This window comes from Tauraco erythrolophus, chromosome 5 (assembly GCF_009769465.1).
Source record: "Tauraco erythrolophus isolate bTauEry1 chromosome 5, bTauEry1.pri, whole genome shotgun sequence".
Lineage (NCBI taxonomy): Eukaryota > Metazoa > Chordata > Aves > Musophagiformes > Musophagidae > Tauraco > Tauraco erythrolophus.
This window is the reverse complement of record NC_141469.1, coordinates 48,169,782-48,189,044: the sequence shown is the minus strand read 5'-3', so window position 1 is coordinate 48,189,044 and position 19,263 is coordinate 48,169,782. Positions and strand designations below refer to the sequence as shown.

At 36.5% G+C, this 19,263-nt stretch overlaps 1 protein-coding gene across 3 annotated transcripts in view; it reads right to left on the bottom strand.

Moving 5' to 3' along the window:
- Positions 1–1,512: 1,512 nt before the first annotated feature.
- The window catches only part of SLC30A9 (solute carrier family 30 member 9), a 39,491-nt gene continuing 21,740 nt past the window's right edge, over positions 1,513–19,263 (bottom strand). For 2 of the 3 annotated variants that reach the window (XM_086611497.1, XM_086611498.1), the window contains exons 11-18: positions 18,876–19,011; positions 18,421–18,460; positions 17,898–17,969; positions 17,334–17,441; positions 15,885–16,050; positions 9,003–9,132; positions 6,422–6,535; positions 4,418–4,494 (exon numbers count right to left, since the gene is read on the bottom strand). In XM_086611497.1, the coding sequence (XP_086467623.1) occupies positions 4,450–4,494; positions 6,422–6,535; positions 9,003–9,132; positions 15,885–16,050; positions 17,334–17,441; positions 17,898–17,969; positions 18,421–18,460; positions 18,876–19,011 (811 nt within the window). In that variant the 3' untranslated portion in view covers positions 4,418–4,449. Of the gene's footprint in view, positions 4,495–6,421; positions 6,536–9,002; positions 9,133–15,884; positions 16,051–17,333; positions 17,442–17,897; positions 17,970–18,420; positions 18,461–18,875; positions 19,012–19,263 lie in introns of all 3 variants that reach the window. The other variant, XM_086611499.1, reaches the window with a different exon arrangement.

Here is a 19,263-nt window from a genome sequence, read left to right as displayed (position 1 = left end):
CAGTAAGAACAGAAGCAGCTAGAAGAAAAAAAAAAAAGCATATTGTCATTTTATATTCACTTCTGCAATGTAAGCCTTTAGGCATGGACAGAAGTTCAGTTTTTGTACAGGAGTCAATATTAATCAATTGTTCTATTCTACCAAGCCAAAATGCCTTAAGAATATATGACCATAAACCAAAATACTTCTCTTTTCAAATTTTAAACAATACATTTCTGTGGATTCTTTTGTAAGAAACGCATCTAAATCAACTTTAGAAGGAAGATTACTTCATTGAGAATTTTCAAAAATTACCACATTTTCAACACACAAAAGCCTACGAATTCTTTGCAGGAAGCCTATATTCGATGCACTTGTCATTAGCAGAGGTACTTCCACAATGGATAATTTTTCTTTGTTACAGAAAAAAGATAAGTCAGCTAAAATGATCACAAATAAGGAGAATACAGAATTGCAATCAATGTATTACCTAAAAAAACCCATACTTAAACCTCCTCCCCATACTCCCCCTTATCAAAGAGGGGTTAGTAAAAATCTCTCAATAAAAACTGAATCTCTGGATATAGCTGGAAAAACTGCACCTGGCAGTTTCGGCTAACATGATTTACAGCTTTCAAAACAGCAATCACTATTGTCAACTATCAATAAACAAGAAGTACAGTACAAAATCCAGAGACCAAGAGTAGCATCTAGCTCTGCTGTTCAGATTCTCATAATGGCTTCCTCCTCTAAAAGCAAGAGTTATTTAAAAAAAAAAAAAAAAAAAAAATCTGTGTGGGAATTCAAGGAAGAGAAAAGCAGAGGCTAAAAAACCTTCATCTTGAGTAGGAGTCACAGAGGATAAAGAATGCAACTTGTCCTTAAAAAACGCGTTTATCCTGTTCCCTGAGTCCCTGATACTTCTAGACCAGAACACACAGCAAACAGTCTCTGTAATACAGTAGCCCACTGAAGTATGTACTACTACAATATGCTCAATAAATGCTTTAGAAGGTAGAGGGGTAGGGGAACCACATCAAATACTGAATTCCACAGTGTATAAAGGAGACGATTTACATTTGAAATTGATTCATGGGGGAAAGATAATCACTTCGAAATCTTATCTTTCATAGAAAAACAAATTCCACAGGAAAACGCATATTATTAGTGTCCAGCCAACTTTGACTTAAAATACATTAAGATCACTCAGCATATTGAAACACTAAGATTTTTTTATCAAATACGACAAGTTTTACAGAATTATGAGACATTGTGCAACATGTAAGCAACCTTTCACAAAGCAGAGGGCAGTAGTACTTTGAACATCATTTGAAAAAAAATAGAACCTGCAAGGCCACTCTACAAAAATAAACTATTTCAAAAGACCACACCTTAATTGAAAAAATCCTAGAATATAACTTTATTGTTAGCTAAATCCTCACTCTTTTTCCTTAAAATCCTTTTCCTTAAAACCAATCTAAAAGAAACATTATGCAATTGCATTTGTGATACAGAAAAAAAAAACCACTCCTCCACACTTGGTAAGTTTTCTTTAATTCTGAGGATTCTATCATGTAAATGTATTAGCTAAACATTCTCCCCCAAAACAATAAAGCGAAAGTAAACCAAGTACTGGACCCACATGACCTCAAGTTTTAGACCATAAAGACAGTTAAGGAAAAAAAAGCAGTAAAAATGGCAAAACTGTTAAAAACAATCTGCAAATTATATTAAAATGTAACAGCTTGGAATTACTTTTCCTTTCCAACCTGACATGCTCAATGAATCAATATTTTCATCTAACTGGAAGACATGTAAACTTACTAGGTACTGCCAAAACCAGTCTGTCTGCTTTTTTGCAGTTATCACCATCCAGGCCATTTTTAAAAATGGAACTGGGTCCTCAAACTATGTGACTGTTATGTACACAAAAGCATTCAAGTTCTGGCTTCTTAAATTTAACATATTGTGATGCTATAATCAATAATGTAACTGGGAGACAAGGACCTGAATTTTATCTTGGAAGACAAACAAAAGGAGTGTGGATGGGTATGCTTCTGACTCAGATAAGGAAATCAACATCAGAATTCATATGAATTATATCTCTGATGAATAAGACAACATTTTTACAGGCTTTTGGAGCAGATGCCCTGTAAGAATATAAACTCACACCTCCTCTTTAACAAGGTATGAGAACACTTTGGTATTAAGATAACATTTACTAACCTCTCAGTGAAATTTCTGCCCTGCAAAGTGCATACTAACGCTACTCATTCATCAGTAACTCGGGCATACAAACCACTTAGATCACATTGGCTGTCTCCACTAACCACCTCGGAACACTTTCCCAGTTCTACTTCTCTTCGGGTTTTAAGATTTCTGGAATAACAGGTTTATTGAAGTGTTTATTCAAATTCTAAATCCATATAAATATTCTAGGAAGAAGGAAAGAGGTTACTCATTATCAGATTCCAGTGCTCTTCATGAATAAGACTAACAACAGCAGAGTGCATACTGAGATGAGACAAAGTTTACACAGAAGGGTGAGGAGAAAGGTAAATTATTTATAACGTGCTAAAATACACCTTATTTACTTGATACAGTATGCTTCCAAATTACCTTTAAACTGCATTTCAAATAATCAAGCTTAAATATCCTAACTAGCTCTGCAATAGGAGAAAACCAGATAAAGTAAGCCTTCTTTCAGACTAGCCACAATAAGCTAATATGCTATGAAGAAGCCACCAGTGAATAAGGATTATGGACAAATGCACTGAAGAAGCCTCTTTACCCATAATTACTGTATGTGAAGTCCTGTCTGTAACTAAACTCTGGAATGTTTTTGTTCTTAAAATGACCAGCATGCAAAGTGCTTTGCAGTTGCCAAAAGGCATGCTATTTTAAACTCTCATCATCCACTAGTAAATGACACTTAGTATGAAAAAAACATTCTAAAAAGCTAATAGTCAAATCTGGACATATTGGTCTCCACAATTATTATTTGCTGCAATGTTTATCATTTAATCTTAAATTGATTTTTGAAGACTTGTGTTTCATATCTACATTTCTTCTTTCAGCAAGTCAGTCATTACGCAGCAACTGAGTTACTAGGAGGGTCTTATTACCACCTCTCACCCATGAGCAATTTTATCGAAATATGTTAAAGTGCATAAAGGATTTTCCTCAGTTATTTATATGAAGCTATTTCACTTATATTTCAACTTGCATGATCAGTACACACGTGGCCTTATTAATAAAGACTGGGTCTCAAAGAATTGGGTACAATTTGGGTGCCTACTGCAGAAAGACTTAAAGCTGATTATATACAGTGCTGGAATTGCATATTTCCAAGTTATAAACTCTAAGCACTTATCTCAGGATTGTTGAGGACCACGGATAAATTACTTTACTTTCCCAAACCAGCAAAGCCAGGTCTTAAAAAACACAAAGAAAGCGCTTTAGAATTCAGATAACAGATAATGTCTAGAGGTAAATAAATTAAAAATACAATGTATTACTTCTTTTAATTATAAATAGTTCTAACACATTTTTTACTATTGTAACTTTCAACTACATCCATCTCTTAACACCTTCTAGCAAAGACCATATCTGGCAATACAGCCTATTAAAAGTATAAAGAGCCAAAAAATGCCAGGTAACTTTTAATAAGCACTACCATAAATATCTCCCAGATTACATCTGAAGATGCTTACAAATAAAAGAACAAGTGTCAAAGTAGGGGAAAAAAGAACAAAATTTAAACAGAGGAAGTTCACTGAAATCTCTACATAGTGATTTCTTCACAGTAACTTCACATACTCTGGCTAACCATGTACAGCTGACTCGTGAGGAGAAAAACCTTATTTTTCTGAAGTGCAGTTGGTAATCACAATGGTGGCAAAAAGCAGGTTTCCAGGTCATGGTACTGGAGAGAAGGCCAGTGCCTGTTTGAAAGAATTTATCTCATAGAAAAGAAAAACTGTGAAGCAATCACACAGTTCAAATATTACAACTAGTTTAAGGTTGGCAGGTTCCACTGGAACAAACTCTTCCTAGCTAATCTTAATATCTCCCAAGAACCTCTAATGATATCTTGAAAGAAACTAAAGAAGTGCAAACTGACTGCAAAGGGACACAAATGGAAAAACTAAAAGTGTGTTGTGTATTTTCAGGCAGCTATATTTGCCTAACTAAACCTCAAGTCTTAGGTTGACTCTCTTAATATACTCTGACAGACACTCTTGTGGAATTCAAGTCAAGAAGCTTTTTTAAAATGGATTTTGCCATGGAAATCTTTGTCTGCGAGTCTCGCGCTCTTCCAGAAACAGAAGCAGTGCTAACAGTCCAGGAAGCCTACAATAAAAGTAAGCGAGGTATGGTGCTGAGGTCACTGCAATTTCAGAAGCTTTTCAGCCCTTTACACAACTTCTTTCCAAAATGGTAGCAACCTCAAGATTTCTTCTGCCAAGTCTATAGTATCTCCAAATCCACATGACGAACATCAGGATTTCGTTGCTGAAATAAAAGAAAAAAAAAAAAATTGATAATATTCAAATACATTTTTGCACACAGATACAAATAACATATTTCTGGTACGATGTTGGCACCTACATAATGAATCCCCTTTTTGGTAACACAGAGACTATTTTAAAATGAGGAATAGCTTCAACAAACATTGCCCATACTACAAGCAATTTTTTGAAGGCTAAGTCATCTTTTTATTTGACAAATACTTTTCAACATCACAGATAAATTAGTTCTTATGCTTTATAAAGTTTGAAGCATCTCTCACTTTAAGAAAGTTTTAACAGACACTTCCCTGAATAATGGATAAGACTGCTGAAATAATTTGTTCTATGCCATTGAAGCTATTTATAAAGACTCAAAATTCTGTTTCTTTTAAGAAATATGCATTTTCTGATGTTGTAGAAATAAGCTATCGTCATTACATGGATTGTATAATCCATGAGAGGTTTAGTGAAAGTCATCGACTTCAAAGTCATCCAGCATGTGAATCTGACTAGCATATTTAGTAAAGCATATTCCACAGCAACACAATCTTTGTCTATACCAAAAAACAGTATTCACATTTATTAAATAATTAGTCATGATCCTGCTCCTCAAAAACCATGAAGAACTGGATCTGCTAGTGCAATTAAACTCAAAAATAATATTTTGATTTTTAAACAGCACCACTCTAGGGACAGAAACTAAAACTAGAATATTTATAAAATATAATAAGTAAGAACAGACACACTCTTGAGTAGTGTCTCCTGAAGACCAAAAAGGGCAATCACAACAGGACTGTATTCATCTAGCAGTCAGCAAACTTATAGTTCTGTATTTATGCCAGAAAAGGTAAGATTAACAGCCATAATATAACAATAAAATTAAAAATGAAAACAGTTCTTTGTTGCATCAACCAAAATAAAAAAATGATAAGGAAGTTATGACAGGCTTATAAAAGAAGTAAACACTGTACTGCTTCAACAAGAGCAAAAAATGTTGAGTGAAGCTTTCATCACACACTGATATATTTGATACAATGTTAAGTACCAGATTTTAAAAAAAAAAAAATAATTTGCTCTTTCTAACCAAAACAGAATTCTAACAGACTGTAAATAACCTGACATTCTGAGAATACAGGAACAAAGACACAATCAGGTCTCAATTTCATGAAAATATTTAACAAATACCGTGTTCAGCTCTGGAGTCCCCAACACAAGAAGGACATGGAGCTGCTGGAGCAAGTCCAGAGGAGGGCCACAAAGATGATCCAAGGGCTGGAGCACCTCTGCTATGAAGACAGGCTGAGAGAGTTGGGGCTGTTCAGCCTGGAGAAGAGAAGGCTCCGGGGTGACCTTATAGCAGCCTTCCAGTACCTAAAGGGGGCCTACAGGAAAGCTGGAGAGGGACTTTTTACAAGGGTGTGTAGTGATAGGCCAAGGGGCAACAGATTTAAACTGGAAGAGGGCAGATTTCGATTAGATATAAGGAAGAAATTTTTTACATTGAGGGTGGTGAGGCACTGGAACAGGTTGCCCAGAGAAGTTGTGGATGCCCCATCCCTGGCAGTGTTCAAGGCCAGGTTGGATGAGGCTTTGGGCAACCTGGTGTAGCAGACGATTTCTCTGCCCATGACAGGGGGGTTGGAACTATATGATCTTTGAGGTCCCTTCCAACCCTAACCATTCTGTGATTCTATGATTATTCTACAGTGGTATAAATTCAAACAAAACACATTAACAAACAGATCAATGGCAAGGTAAGGGTTTACTGCTCGTCAGAACTTAGCTACTCATACTATAGCAAGAAAATTTGCATTAGGATTATAAACCTCTTCCCCTTTGCTATATTTACAAACAAAATCCTAAAAAGTAGATGCAGTGATATTGTTTAAAAATATAGGATAAGCACTCCCTAATAAGCAGCTAAATTTTACCTTTAGGTCCTTCTCAAGTCTATCTACTTCTGCTCCCAATGTGTCAATAATGTTCTCACCATGCTTAAGCATGAAGGCTTCTAATTCTTCAAGGGTTTTCACTTGTTGAATTTCCTAGGAAGAAATCAAATGTAAGAGGCTGAGATGACAGAAAGAAAGTAAAGGAATAACACTACAGACAGTCCTGACGTATTTCAAGGGGGAAAGAGGGGGGCTATGGAGAAACATGGGACGGAAGATGGGGTGGGGAATGATGAGGACGCACCACCAAACACTTTTCATCTTTCGCCATTCCTTTCAAAACATCTGTTCTTATGTCTCAAAGACACAGAAGAGTAGCGTATGTTAAATTAAAACAGTTGGCTTACCATTACACTTGCACTTCACATAATACCTTCTTCTATCTTTAATGGATTTCCTCCTTTATTTTCCTGAATAAGTTTAGAGAATTTCATTCATTTTCTAGAGTTTCAGGGGTATCCCTTGCTCACAGCAGGGCAGAGCAGGGCATCCCTGTGTATTCTTTCCTCATTTTCATACATTCTTGCTATTCCATTACACTGCTTACTCTGGGCATCACCTTACGAACTCATCTGAAAATCCACAAGGATTACCATGAATGCTGCTGTAAATACAGCTCCTCCATAATATCGAAAAACTCAAAGATAGTTGGTTGGAACTCAAACTAGGAGACCCATAGCATACGAGACTGAAGGAATGAGTGAGGTTAAGGAAGTCAGGATGCTGTGCTCCTCCCTCCAAAAATACAGAGCTAGCAGAAGCACCGAAGCAGGTATTACAGCATTGTCCTGAGCTTTCCTAGAGGTCTCACATCGAGCTGGCCAGAAGCCATCTGCCCTGTAGTGTCTCAGCCATAGTTTAGGTGATACAGCTGCAGTATGTTTAGGACAAATAGGTTATTGCTAATGGACAGCGTAATTATTAAATAGCTAATTCTTCTTGTGTATACAACTACAATACAACATCAATTTCTCCCACTCTGGCTCATTATGCTAAAACTGAAGAGGAATAATGTAACTAAGTGAGCTTAAAAGATATCCCAACCACAACAACCTATGACTACAATCACGGCAAGTCTAACAAGAAAAAGAAGCGAGATTTATCTGAATGACAGCATTTCAACAAATACTTCACAACTTTAGAAAGAGGTGCTAGTTCAATGCTAGTTGAATGAGTTAGTTATTGAAAAACTACAGATCAAAAGGCAAGCATTATGTCTGCCCTTGACTTCAGGTGGCTGAGTTCTGCTGAAAGCGGCCGTCCTTCAACAATGGTTTTATAGCCAACACGCAGTTACTACATGAAACTACAATGACCTGTGTAAGAAACAGTTGCCAACCTAGAAATAGTCAGGAAGAACTTTCCCAACAATACTAGTTGGAAGAACCAGTGAAGGTCGTATGCAATCACCAAAGGGACGCGTGGGTAAAGAACAAAAGCTAACAAAGCCTTTGAAAAGAAAAGTAGCGTACTAAACAGCTGCAACAGTAAAGCAACTGAGACTTGGTAATACAAAACCGAGCAAACCTGCAGTGCCTCAGTTGTACAAAGCTGATAGCACTCTTCCTCTCAAAAATGTATTAAATTGAAATCCAATACACAAACAGATCACTTATTGCACTATATATATAATATACATGCATTCTTATTCTGACATTAAAGGGCAGTACTTTTTAAAAACTGGGACATTGACTAATGGTTTAAAAAAATTGTAGTAATTTAAATGTAAACTTTTAATTTGTGTTTAATGGACAGATATAAAATGCAGACATGTGACATCTACCTTTCATTTTGAAAAGGCAGCAACGAAAAAATCTTGTAGGTTCACAAGCAAATGTATATAAGCAAGTTACTGGTAAAAATGGGTAAGCGAGCAAAACATTTTGCCCACTTAAAACTCTCCTTCTAATTTAGATAAATTACTTTCCACTTCATAGCTTTGCCATGTAGAATCCAGCTGAAAGCAGTTTTGCGTTTCTGTATTGAAGAGAGGGATTAGGAAAAGCTACTCTGAACAACACTAAAAATCAGAGACAGACGTTACTTAAGTGTGGTTAATTGTCAAATGCTGTCAAAGTGCTAGGTCATGTGATGCAAGCAATCCTGAATGGCAGGATCTGTAAACTGTAACGCTGCATCTTCAGCACCCAAGGCAAACAGCTCTGCCAGAACAGATGCTTATTTTCAGATGACAGGCTTCCAGTTTTTAACTAGAGATCTTGTAATTCAATAAAAATTTATTGGAAGAATTATGTTCTTATCAAAATTATTTTGGACAAACTTGTATTTTCTAACAAAAAAAATTAATGAACAAAAAATCTGCCCTCCTCCTACCCAGGCCCTACTCAGCCCAGAAGTGGCTCTATTTCAGCAGCACATAATATGATTCCATGTAGAGATACTTAACGCACTAACACAAGTAAAAACATCTGCAATCCTTCAAAATGAAGATGTGGAATATATCTCACCTACTTGAAAAATCCGGGGTTTAGACATACTTGAAATTGGAAAGTAAATATCAAATATTGGAAGTTTAAAAAAATCACTTTTTTAAACATACTTGTAGCAGCTGTTCAACGTCTTGTTTTTCCAGGTAAGAACGAGTAACAACTCGTCCATCAAAGTCTACTTCTGCCTTGAATCTCACTTTGCTCATTCCCATGTCTGTGGCTTTAACATCATGAATTGCTCTGAAACACATAATTTTTAAAGAAAATGTAGAACAACATAAAACAAACAACTAGCTAGTTTGACTTCTGATGTTAACGATATCGTCACAGTAAAACAGTCCTGTTATTTTAAAAGGCCACTCCCTTTCATTAACATATCCTCATTCTGCTACCACACAATTCCATTAAATACTGATTTATATTTAACTGGTTATACCACTCCCGCAGGTATCTGCTACACCAACGCATCTATAAATGGCTCACTGCAATAAAAGACACGACTACAAGAAGCACTGCAGGTTTAGACTAGTAGTACAAAAAAAAGCCCATTCGACAGCAGAAAGTGAGAACTTCTCTATTCTGAGTTAAACTTCTCAGTTCAACTTACTCGCTACTGCACAAAAGATTTTGTGCATACACATACGCATGACACTATTTAATAATCTTTAAGTATCCTCAATTCTGAGGGAAGGAACAATAATCTACTGTCAACTACTGAAAGCACATTGCATTTATAGAAGTGTCCTTTCCTAGATAAACACAATTTGTAGAGGCACGACCTTTTGGAGAATTTTCTATTCAAAGCTACATTTGATATAAGAAAACGTTACGGATATTGTGTTTTGAACTCATTTTTGATCATAGTGAATTATTGATCGTGACTAATCACAATACAGCTGTTTGTAAACGCTGAAAACGTATAGTTATTTAAAGGTTCCTAATAGATAATAGAACATGAATGCTGCAACATGTTTATATTTTGGTCCTTCGAAAACTCCTGGTTTTCTACAGCATAGTTTTGTTCCAGTTTGTTAGATAAACTCCATGATGTCTGAATATAGGCAATAAACAGAAAGTCCTCTGTTTTTCGGGGGTAATAAGATATGAAGGAAACACAGCACTCAGACATATTGTGGTGCGTTTCAACAGTGGAATAAATATAAAATAAAATACTTCAGTTTGTTTCCTAATTAGATTAACACAAACTTAGTTCATCTTTAAAGCCAAGTAGAATTTAAAATTGCCACTGCGGAGTAAGTGTCCACATTTTTTTCCAACAAGGCCAGAAAAAAAGTAGGGACTAAAATATGAGACATCAATCACAAACAAGTTTCACATTTTTGAAATTCTTTCTTCTGACATTGCCAAAGCAAAACACGCATCTGAGGTCAACTATGAAATGTTCCAAAGACTTTGGTTTCATTAACAGAAAAATGGAATATTGACAATTTTTGAAATTCTAACACAAAATTTAGCTTCAGTAATAAAGCTAACCCAATGGAAAGTACTGAATTTTTTTCCCCATTCATTTTCCTAAGCTGCGCAATTTCACAGCCTCTTTAAGTTTAGCATGCCCTTTGTCTTAAGAAAATTTACTCTTCCCAACTAGAAATGTTTCTTCTCATCTGAGTGTTTACAAATCAGAACTAACTTCACAGGCGGAAAGTGAAGGAAGAAAGCAGAAGGGATATATTTCGGAAGTAGCCTGCTAAAGTGAACAGCCAACAAAGAACAGGAGGCAGAAATTTAAGACCAACAGTCACAGGAAATGTTTATGGAATATTTCTTGTAATAATTGAGGTGGAGGAGGAGTAAGCACATTAAAAAAAGAAATAAACATGAACTAAATATAGAGACACCAAAAAATACATCTCAGTAAACATTTAAGCAGATTAAAAGAAACAGCAGCTTACTGGTAGCAATGAAGAATTTCCAGTTCCAATCACATTTACACAGCTATTCTGTGGAAAGCTACCAAATCAAAACAGTATTATCTGGAGTAACCTAACTGGCATCAAACTAACTCCTCACACAAGAGGGTATTTAAGATAAAGGATGTGGTTCAATGAAGGTTATTGAAGAGAATTTGAATCCATGCGATTCAAAAATGTTGAAGATCTATCAAGTGCCTATCAGAGCTAAGCAAGAAGATAACAAGAGAGGTTCGAGATTCTCATTAAGCAGCAACCTGATAAAATTCAGTGGAATGATGCATATTCTGTAAATGTGAAGAAAAAAAGTCTACCCTACTGCTTATAATCTGCCCAGGAAAGATAAAACCGTGAGTCAAGAGAAGAAAAATCACTAATAATTCAAAACCACAAATGTGCATGCTAAAACTTAAGCTACAAAGCTTGCTTATAGAAGCTTCAGGATGGCTAGTAGACACCATCAATTCAAACTAGGGAAAAAAGCAAATTTCACATTGAAGAAAAATTTTTCAGAGGATGTTATTGGTTTTAAGCCATCAGTTGTAATAATTTTTTAACTCCAAATCAGAATGACAGATTTTTCCAGCACAACAGTAGCACAATTACTCAATAGCTGTTACAATTAAGTAAAAATTGAAGATGAAACTGTCACTAAGAATACTTTATGCCTAGGGACCCGTGATTACATTCCATAAGAACAGAATCAGGACAGTCTGTACCACATCATATATTTTATTTCACAGCTCCAAAAGCCAAATCTCCCACACTTCAGTTAAGATGAACACAAGAAAGATTTAGGCACCAAAAGTGGGAATGAGAGTTACGAATGGAATGTTTGTATAGCAACAAATCAAATAATTTTCCAGTGAGAACAACTCTGAAAGTCCATTCTGGATCACAAATGAAATAAGAGCTACAACCAGAAATTACCAAGCAGAATGAGAAGAAAAGGGAAATAAATAGCCATGAGCCTGAAAAAGAAAACATTAAATCCAGCAAACTGACAGGAGAAGCATAAAAAAAGGCATTGTGTGTGACACAAATAAACAATTTTTAAGCATAGAAAAACCAAAGGATAACCTGGAAAAAGCCTACTAGGCGGAAACGGTAAAAATTGTTATGGATGATACTGAATAGGCAGAAACATGCAATAATCATTATTTTCTTGATCTAAAAATGCAAAACAATACATTAGTTCAACAAAGCATTTCCCTATTAGTAGCAAAGAAGCATACTGGATATTTAAAAGGAAAAAAATACTTCTAATTCAGCAGGCTCCATAACTTGCATTCAAGAGTAAAAAGGACTAAGAATAACTGTGAAGGTCAATTAATTTTTCATCCTGCAATACTGATGTGAATACAAAAAAAGAGCAGATTAACAACTCTCTGCCAAAGTTTAAGAACAGCAAAAGAGGCAATCCATTTAACCAAAGATAACTTCCTCTGACAACCCAAAGAAAAATAGTGAAAAAGGTGGGGAAAAAAATTACATATTAAGAGCATTAATTCCAGTCATTGAGGTTTTAGGAAATGTAGGTCTTGTCAAACAATCCTGTTTTAAAAAAAAAAAAATAAAAATAAAAATCAAGATTTAGCTGAAAAAAAGATCAACATCACAGAGATTATTTATTTTAGTAGTACAGTAGTTAGTATTGTCAAATAATTTATAATTAGCAGCAGAACATGATGTTCAGGCAAGCTACTGTTGGAACAGTAAGTTAAGTGGTGGTGGTGCAGATGGGGGTAGGGGGGAGTGGAAATCAGAGCCTCTGGATCCTTTGGTCAATTTGGATCTAAAATACCTTCTGATGATTACTAAAATTATTCCCTTATATATCTCATTCACATTTTGCCAAACACATTTGAAAATAAAGACTGCAAACCCTCCCCGAAAGAACAAGAGAAGATTGTTCTGAGAAGCAGCAACTACAAAAAAGACCACACTGAGAACTCATACAGTTCGATAGCTGAAAATCCTGACAGGTTGAAACAAAAGAGAAAATATTAGTCACAGCTTTAGAAGCAGACCAGTACTCATCTTTTTTTTTTACATTTTCAGTAGGAAAAAATATAAGAGTAGGACATACTACTACACAACTCCATTTAAGAAAACAGGGAACTTGAATGTTCAAGAAAATGCTGAAAACTCTTATGAGCCCAAAGCTATGTTAACAAAAACGTACAAGGAGCTTTTTGAAGAAACAGCTAAGACGCTTCCTCATTTCACAGGAAAAAAGTTGAAAACAAACCAACCAAAAAATCTAAGTAACCAAAGGTCGGAATAAGAAATAAAATTAGAGTAGCTTTTTCTCCAAATTATGCCTAGTTACAACGAGGGTAATAGACGTTTACATCTCAGAGAATTCTGAGATCAAGACCAGGTATCTTATTAGAAGATGCAGGTTAACCAAGCTCAAGATACTAGGCTCATTACAAGAACAACTTAGTCAAAGACAAAGCGTGCACTAAAAGAAATCAAGGTGGATAATGAAATAACCTAAGAGATCACTCAAGACAAAGTGTATACAGAAGGTCCTGTGAACAGTGTTATGAGAAGTCCCTAAAGTGTTTCAGCTTATAACCTTAAGAGAAACACGCAGTTTCTTACTAAGTCTTCACTTCTTTATTCTTTGTGCTTTTTGAATACTAAGTTACTCCCTGTTTTAAAGAAATATCGACAGCAAGAAGAACTAAGTCTGCTCTGTTGAGAAGTTACAGCCATCTACAAAACAGAATATAATACAAAATGGTGCTTGGGATAGGAGTGTGTTGGGTTTGTGTGGAGGTGAAGGGGCTACAGAAGTGCCTCCTGTGAAAAGCTGCTAGACGCTTCCCTGGCTCCAAGCTGGACCCGTCTCTGGCCAAGGTCAAGCCAGTCAGTGACGGTGGTAGCGTCTCTGTGGTAACACATTTAAGAAAGGGGGAAAAAAAAATCAAACTGCTGGGGGAGCCTGCAGCAGAGAGAGGGGGCAAGTCTGCCCGTCCCTCCCAGCCTCCCACGTGGGCAGCTGTCTGTGCTGGGCCACTGCCCCTCACCTGGTGGGGGAGTGGCAGCCGTAGCGGCGTGGCTGGGGTTGGTGGCATAGGGGTGTCAGCCAAGGGCTTTCATTCCCCCGAAGCCGAGACTCTGAAGCTTGCCACTCCTGGAGCACCTGCTAGGCAATGCTTGTCTCACTGGAGCTGCCAGGGTTCACGGCAGTGGAGGGAGTAGGATGTGCGAGAAACAACTCTGCAGACACCAAGGTCAGTGAAGATGGAGCAGGAGGAGGTGTGCTGGAGCTGAGATTCCCCTGCAGCCTGTGGTGAGACAGCAGGCGGCCGCCCTGCCACCTATGGAGATTAATGGTGGAGCAGAGACCCAACTGCAGCCCATGGAGAATCCCACACCAGAGCAGGCAGCTGCACCCAAAGAAGGTTGTGACTCCATGGGAAGCCCATGCCAGAGCATTCTGTTCCTGAAGGACTGCAGCCCATGGGAAGGACCCACACTGAAGCAGTTCGTGAAGAGTTGCAGCCCGTGGGAAGAACTCACGTCAGAGAGGTTTGTGGATGACTCTCTCTCATGGAAGGGACTCCATGTTGGAGCAGGGAAAGAGTGTGAGTCGTCCTCCCCTGAGGAGGAAGGAGCAGCAGACATACATGATGAACTGACCACTATCCCCATTCCCTGTTCCCCTGTGCTGCTGGCAGGCAAGAAGGAGAGAAACCGGGAGCGAAGCTGAGTCCCAGAAGAATGGAGAGATGGGAGGAAGGTGTTTTTAGGATTTGGTTTTATTTCTCCTTATCCTCTCTGATTTGATTGGTAACAAGTTAAATTGTTTTTTTCCCGAATTCGAGTCTGTTTTGCCCATGACCATAATTGGTGAGTGATCCCTCCCTGTCCTTGTCTCGACCCATGAGCCTTTTATGTTTTCTCCTCCCCATACCACCAGAGCGGCGTGGTGCTTAGCTGCCGGCTGGGCCTAAACCATGACAAGGAGAAATTTTACAACTGCAGCCTAAGACAACCAAAAGCCACCTGTGCACTTTGGAAAAAAGAACTACAGAAGAAATAGCCATGTAAACTCATCTACTCTAACACAGCACTGTTGACACATGCTCCATCATTCAGACTAATCCAGGGCCACCACAAATAGAGTTTAGTTACCAACATGTGAAAATTCTAACGCAATTCTATTCCAAAACAGACATCTTAAACGTTTAAGTTTTCGAATTAAAAGCATGTCATTCAGACCTGTTGCTTACAACTGAGATGATGCAGCACTTACTTGAAAGAAACTATACTGGTGTTAACTAATGGGCTTGTTTTTTTTCTGTCCAGAGCTCAGTAATGACTAAGAATAAAAAAAGCACTACAATATTCCAACTGATTTACACAGAAATATATTCTCAAATAAAGATAAAGAAGACAACAAAAAAGGTTTGCTTCTAAATCAAGGTTAACAGGGTTAAAGTAAGTTAAAATAGCTTCTTAAAAAGCATTTAAACAAGATTTCGGAATTACAATGAGCTATAAGTTTATATCACTACAAATAGCAGATTTCCAAAGAAAGAGAAATTAGCATTAAGTTCATTCTGTAAGCATCTAACATGCAGAATCTATTACCATCATAATACTACTGCAGCACTTCACTGCCAACTGCTACAGAATTCCAGGCACTGAATATTAACAGTAACAGAATTTAAATATTTAAGTGCTGATAAACCATCAAAACATTACAGTATCATTTAAGCGCCTGTGTTTCACGCATTTGAAAATAGTTAAGTTTGTGATGGCTTTCTCATTAAGTCATTGTCAACTTCTGTAATTAACACACCTGTTAAAATGTATTTGCAATTTTATTTCAGCTGTGGAACATATGAGAGGTACAAGTATTCACTTATTGAAATTTTCAGCACAAAATCAGAAATTAGTAATAATTAAGATTCTAAAAATCTCAATATCTACCCTAAAAACTCCCACTGTATTTCTCTCATTTAATGTGCTTGAACTATTTTTCTAAATTATTTTCTTGCTTTTTATTGTTCTTAGTAGAGATTGAGCTGTAAAGATTCTCACCTTACTACAGGATCACTTTCCAGTAACTCAGTGAGTCGCTGCAGTTGTTCAGGTTGAATGGATCGTCCCAGCAGGGCTTCAGTGTTAGTGTAGATTAGAAATGCCGACACAGTTCCTAACAAAGTTCCAACTCCAAGAGATCCTACACTGTCATAATAAGGGTTTCCTAAACAAGACATGTCAAATCAGTTTCACAGAGTATTTCTAAAACATAGCAGATAATTCAGACTTCACACTGAAAAGAGTACATAGTTTTGGGTTTTTCTGAGGAGTTGGGCTTTGCTTTTTGGTGGCATTTTTGTTTATTTGTTTTGGGTGGGGTTTTTTAATGCACTGGGAATTCTTTCCTACTGAGGAACAAAATGAAGTTGGAAGACAACAAGTTATCTTAAAATAAAGTCTCAAGTCACTCCTGTCCTTCAGCTGCTCCTGCCTCCTGCAGGACTAATAAATGAGTACATTTTTATCAGCTATTTGGGTTTCTGTGTATAGATTTACCTTTATTAAGATAAAATTATACACATCTAAACACAGGTAGCACAGAAGTCTGTGTTCTCTTATTAGTAACTCAAAAACTTGCAAGTATTAACCATTTCTGGAATACAGTACTTTAATGAGTTTTATAACACATATTCATTCATATTCAGATTTGTAGAAACAGCAATGTATTTTTAAGTTTATGAAACAAACTAGAGATGGAACAAAAAACTGACTTCTGTATAAAAAAATGAAACTTGCAGTTAACTCATTAAAAGCCACAAAGAAACAAAATTACTATATTTATTCTTTAAACAACTGAAAAGCCAAAGCCAATACTTGAAATGGGACAAACAAATAATCTTCCCTCTTTAGGAAACTTAACTGTGCAGCAAAGACAAACTTTCAATCAGTTGCCATATAGATCATCCTACCTGCGTGAGTTGGGTTTGCCACACTGTTCAGGAGCAGCTATTGTCATCTGAAGATGACTCTAATACCACTACATATCAAAAGGAAGGAAAGAACTGCTTCCTTAACTCCTTCCCGCATCCACATGGAGCTGCACACCACTGAATAAGGAAGCTCAAATTATGCAATCCCACCATGGTACAAAGTAATTTACATAACTGACTACAATAAACATAACTTAAGTAAAAAAATACATTAGTTTGTATGACAGAATAGCTCAAAAAGACGTTAGACTCATCTGCATGTACTCCTTCAAGCTTAACCCCACCAATAATAGACATATGACAAAAACCAAACTTTTTTTTAAAGTATTTTCCACTCAGACCACTAGAAATCAGATCAGAGAACAGTATAAACCTCCAGCAGCGTACACAGTACAAGTATCAGAAAAAGATGAGAGATGTATTTGAGTCAACCAATATAAACTAAATGCTCTGTGTTCATATCATGCATAAGAGGAAATTCATATCCTGCTTGCCTCAATTTCAGGCAGAATTTTACCTGTTAAAGAAGTCAGACCCATACAAGTAGCAGCTATAGCCACACTCAGAACTGCTGCAGCATCCTCCAGTAACACCACATTCGTACTAGGATCACGACTCTGCACAACTGTGTACACAACAAAAAAAAAAAACGACATTGCTTTGGAAAACTTAGCTTTATTACATTATGCACAGCACTTAAACTGTACTAACAACAGCAAATTCAGAGAAAAATTTCCATAAATATACAGGTGTAAACTGAATTTTTGCATATGCACACACTTCTGAAAGCATTCATAAATACACAGAACAAGCCCTGTGCCAATTATGGAAGCTTCTCCAAAATGTTTGAAAAATTTAAAAGGGCATTTATCCTGAAAAATGCAAGTAGCTTAATAAAAGTATCGAAGTAGTGTTACTTAAATCAACAGGTTTTCACCTAATTTGTAAAATATATTTGTTACTAGAATAGAAAACAGAGGAAAAGGGAAAACAGACAAAATTGTTTCTATCATTATGCAAATACTGGTAAACAGATTCTGTTTTAAGTAACTCTATACCTTATTGTTATAACGACACATACCATATTGATAAAATGTCAGACCCTTGGCTCGAGCACTCCTGCGAATTTCATTTATAGCAACAAGAAGAGTAGCTGAAACAACACCAAAGTAGTTGCTGAAAATGGTTAGAGGTAAAAAGACTTGTTTCCATTCTGAAAAGAGGAAACTTGTCTTTATATCATAGCAACAGATCATCAAGAAAGCTCTGATTATTGATACTTTGAATAATGACATAGTATAAAGTTACCTTTTCTACATGTGTCTCCCAGACAAACTGGAAGACTTATATTCACTGACAATTTAATACCAAAAAGGCATTCTACACATACTTTCCAAATTATGTGTTCTTCAACTTACTATGTAGACAGATAACAAAAAAAGTTTTCCCACTTTCTTTTTTTCTTTGTTTACAAACACAAGTATTTGCAACAGAGCTCAAAACTTTACTGTGTAAGCAAGGACTAATTATTACTGTAACTACTCACATTGTACTCTTAAGAGATTATGAATACTTAAATAGAAATATTTCCTGAAACTGCATACCTCCTTCAGATACCAATGATCCTGCCAAAATGCAGTATGCCTGTAAGAAAAAAAAAAGTCTCAATTAGTATGTTATATGCATATTTGTACAAATTTCTTCACCATAGACTATCCAAACTCAGCATTCCAGAACCTCATTACCCACTGTGCCACATAGCTGTCTCTAAACAGAAGGAAATCAACAGAATTTGAATCACGCAATATATCGCAAAATAGAAAAGGAGGATCTCTTGGGAGGTGTGAAGGGAACATGCAGGGTGTAAAGAACAGCTCATTTTGCCATAAGATCAGCTATAGTTTAACACGATTTTTTTCTTAAAATGCATTCTCATTAAGGATGGTTTGCGCGAATTGTGTTGGGATTCTAACTGACTCAGAAAGTGAATTTCAGACTGTGCCATTACTTTCTATTAAGTCATCAGTGTTAGATACAATATCAAACAAGATTCTCTTACCCAGAGAAGAGATTCTATAGGATGGGGGTGGAGTAAACCTATGATCCCATGATACCAAGAAAGTCCTGCACCCATCATGAAAATGCCCACCCCACTAATCAGGGAGGCAATATAGCGCATGTTGGTGAAACCATACCTAGATGAAAACAAAGAAAGTGATTTAGGAAAATAAGATTCTATGTCTCCACAAACATATCTACAAGTTTTTTCCATTATTTTTTACATGTCTTAAATTATCATCATATGACTGGGCAACTATTTAAGACAAAGCTGGTAAATTCAATCTAATACAAGGGGGGAAAAAAAAGACACCTGGAAAAGGATATATAGTACATTGCAGGGACATCAGGCATAGATGTTTTTCTAATTCGTTTTTAAACAAGCTATT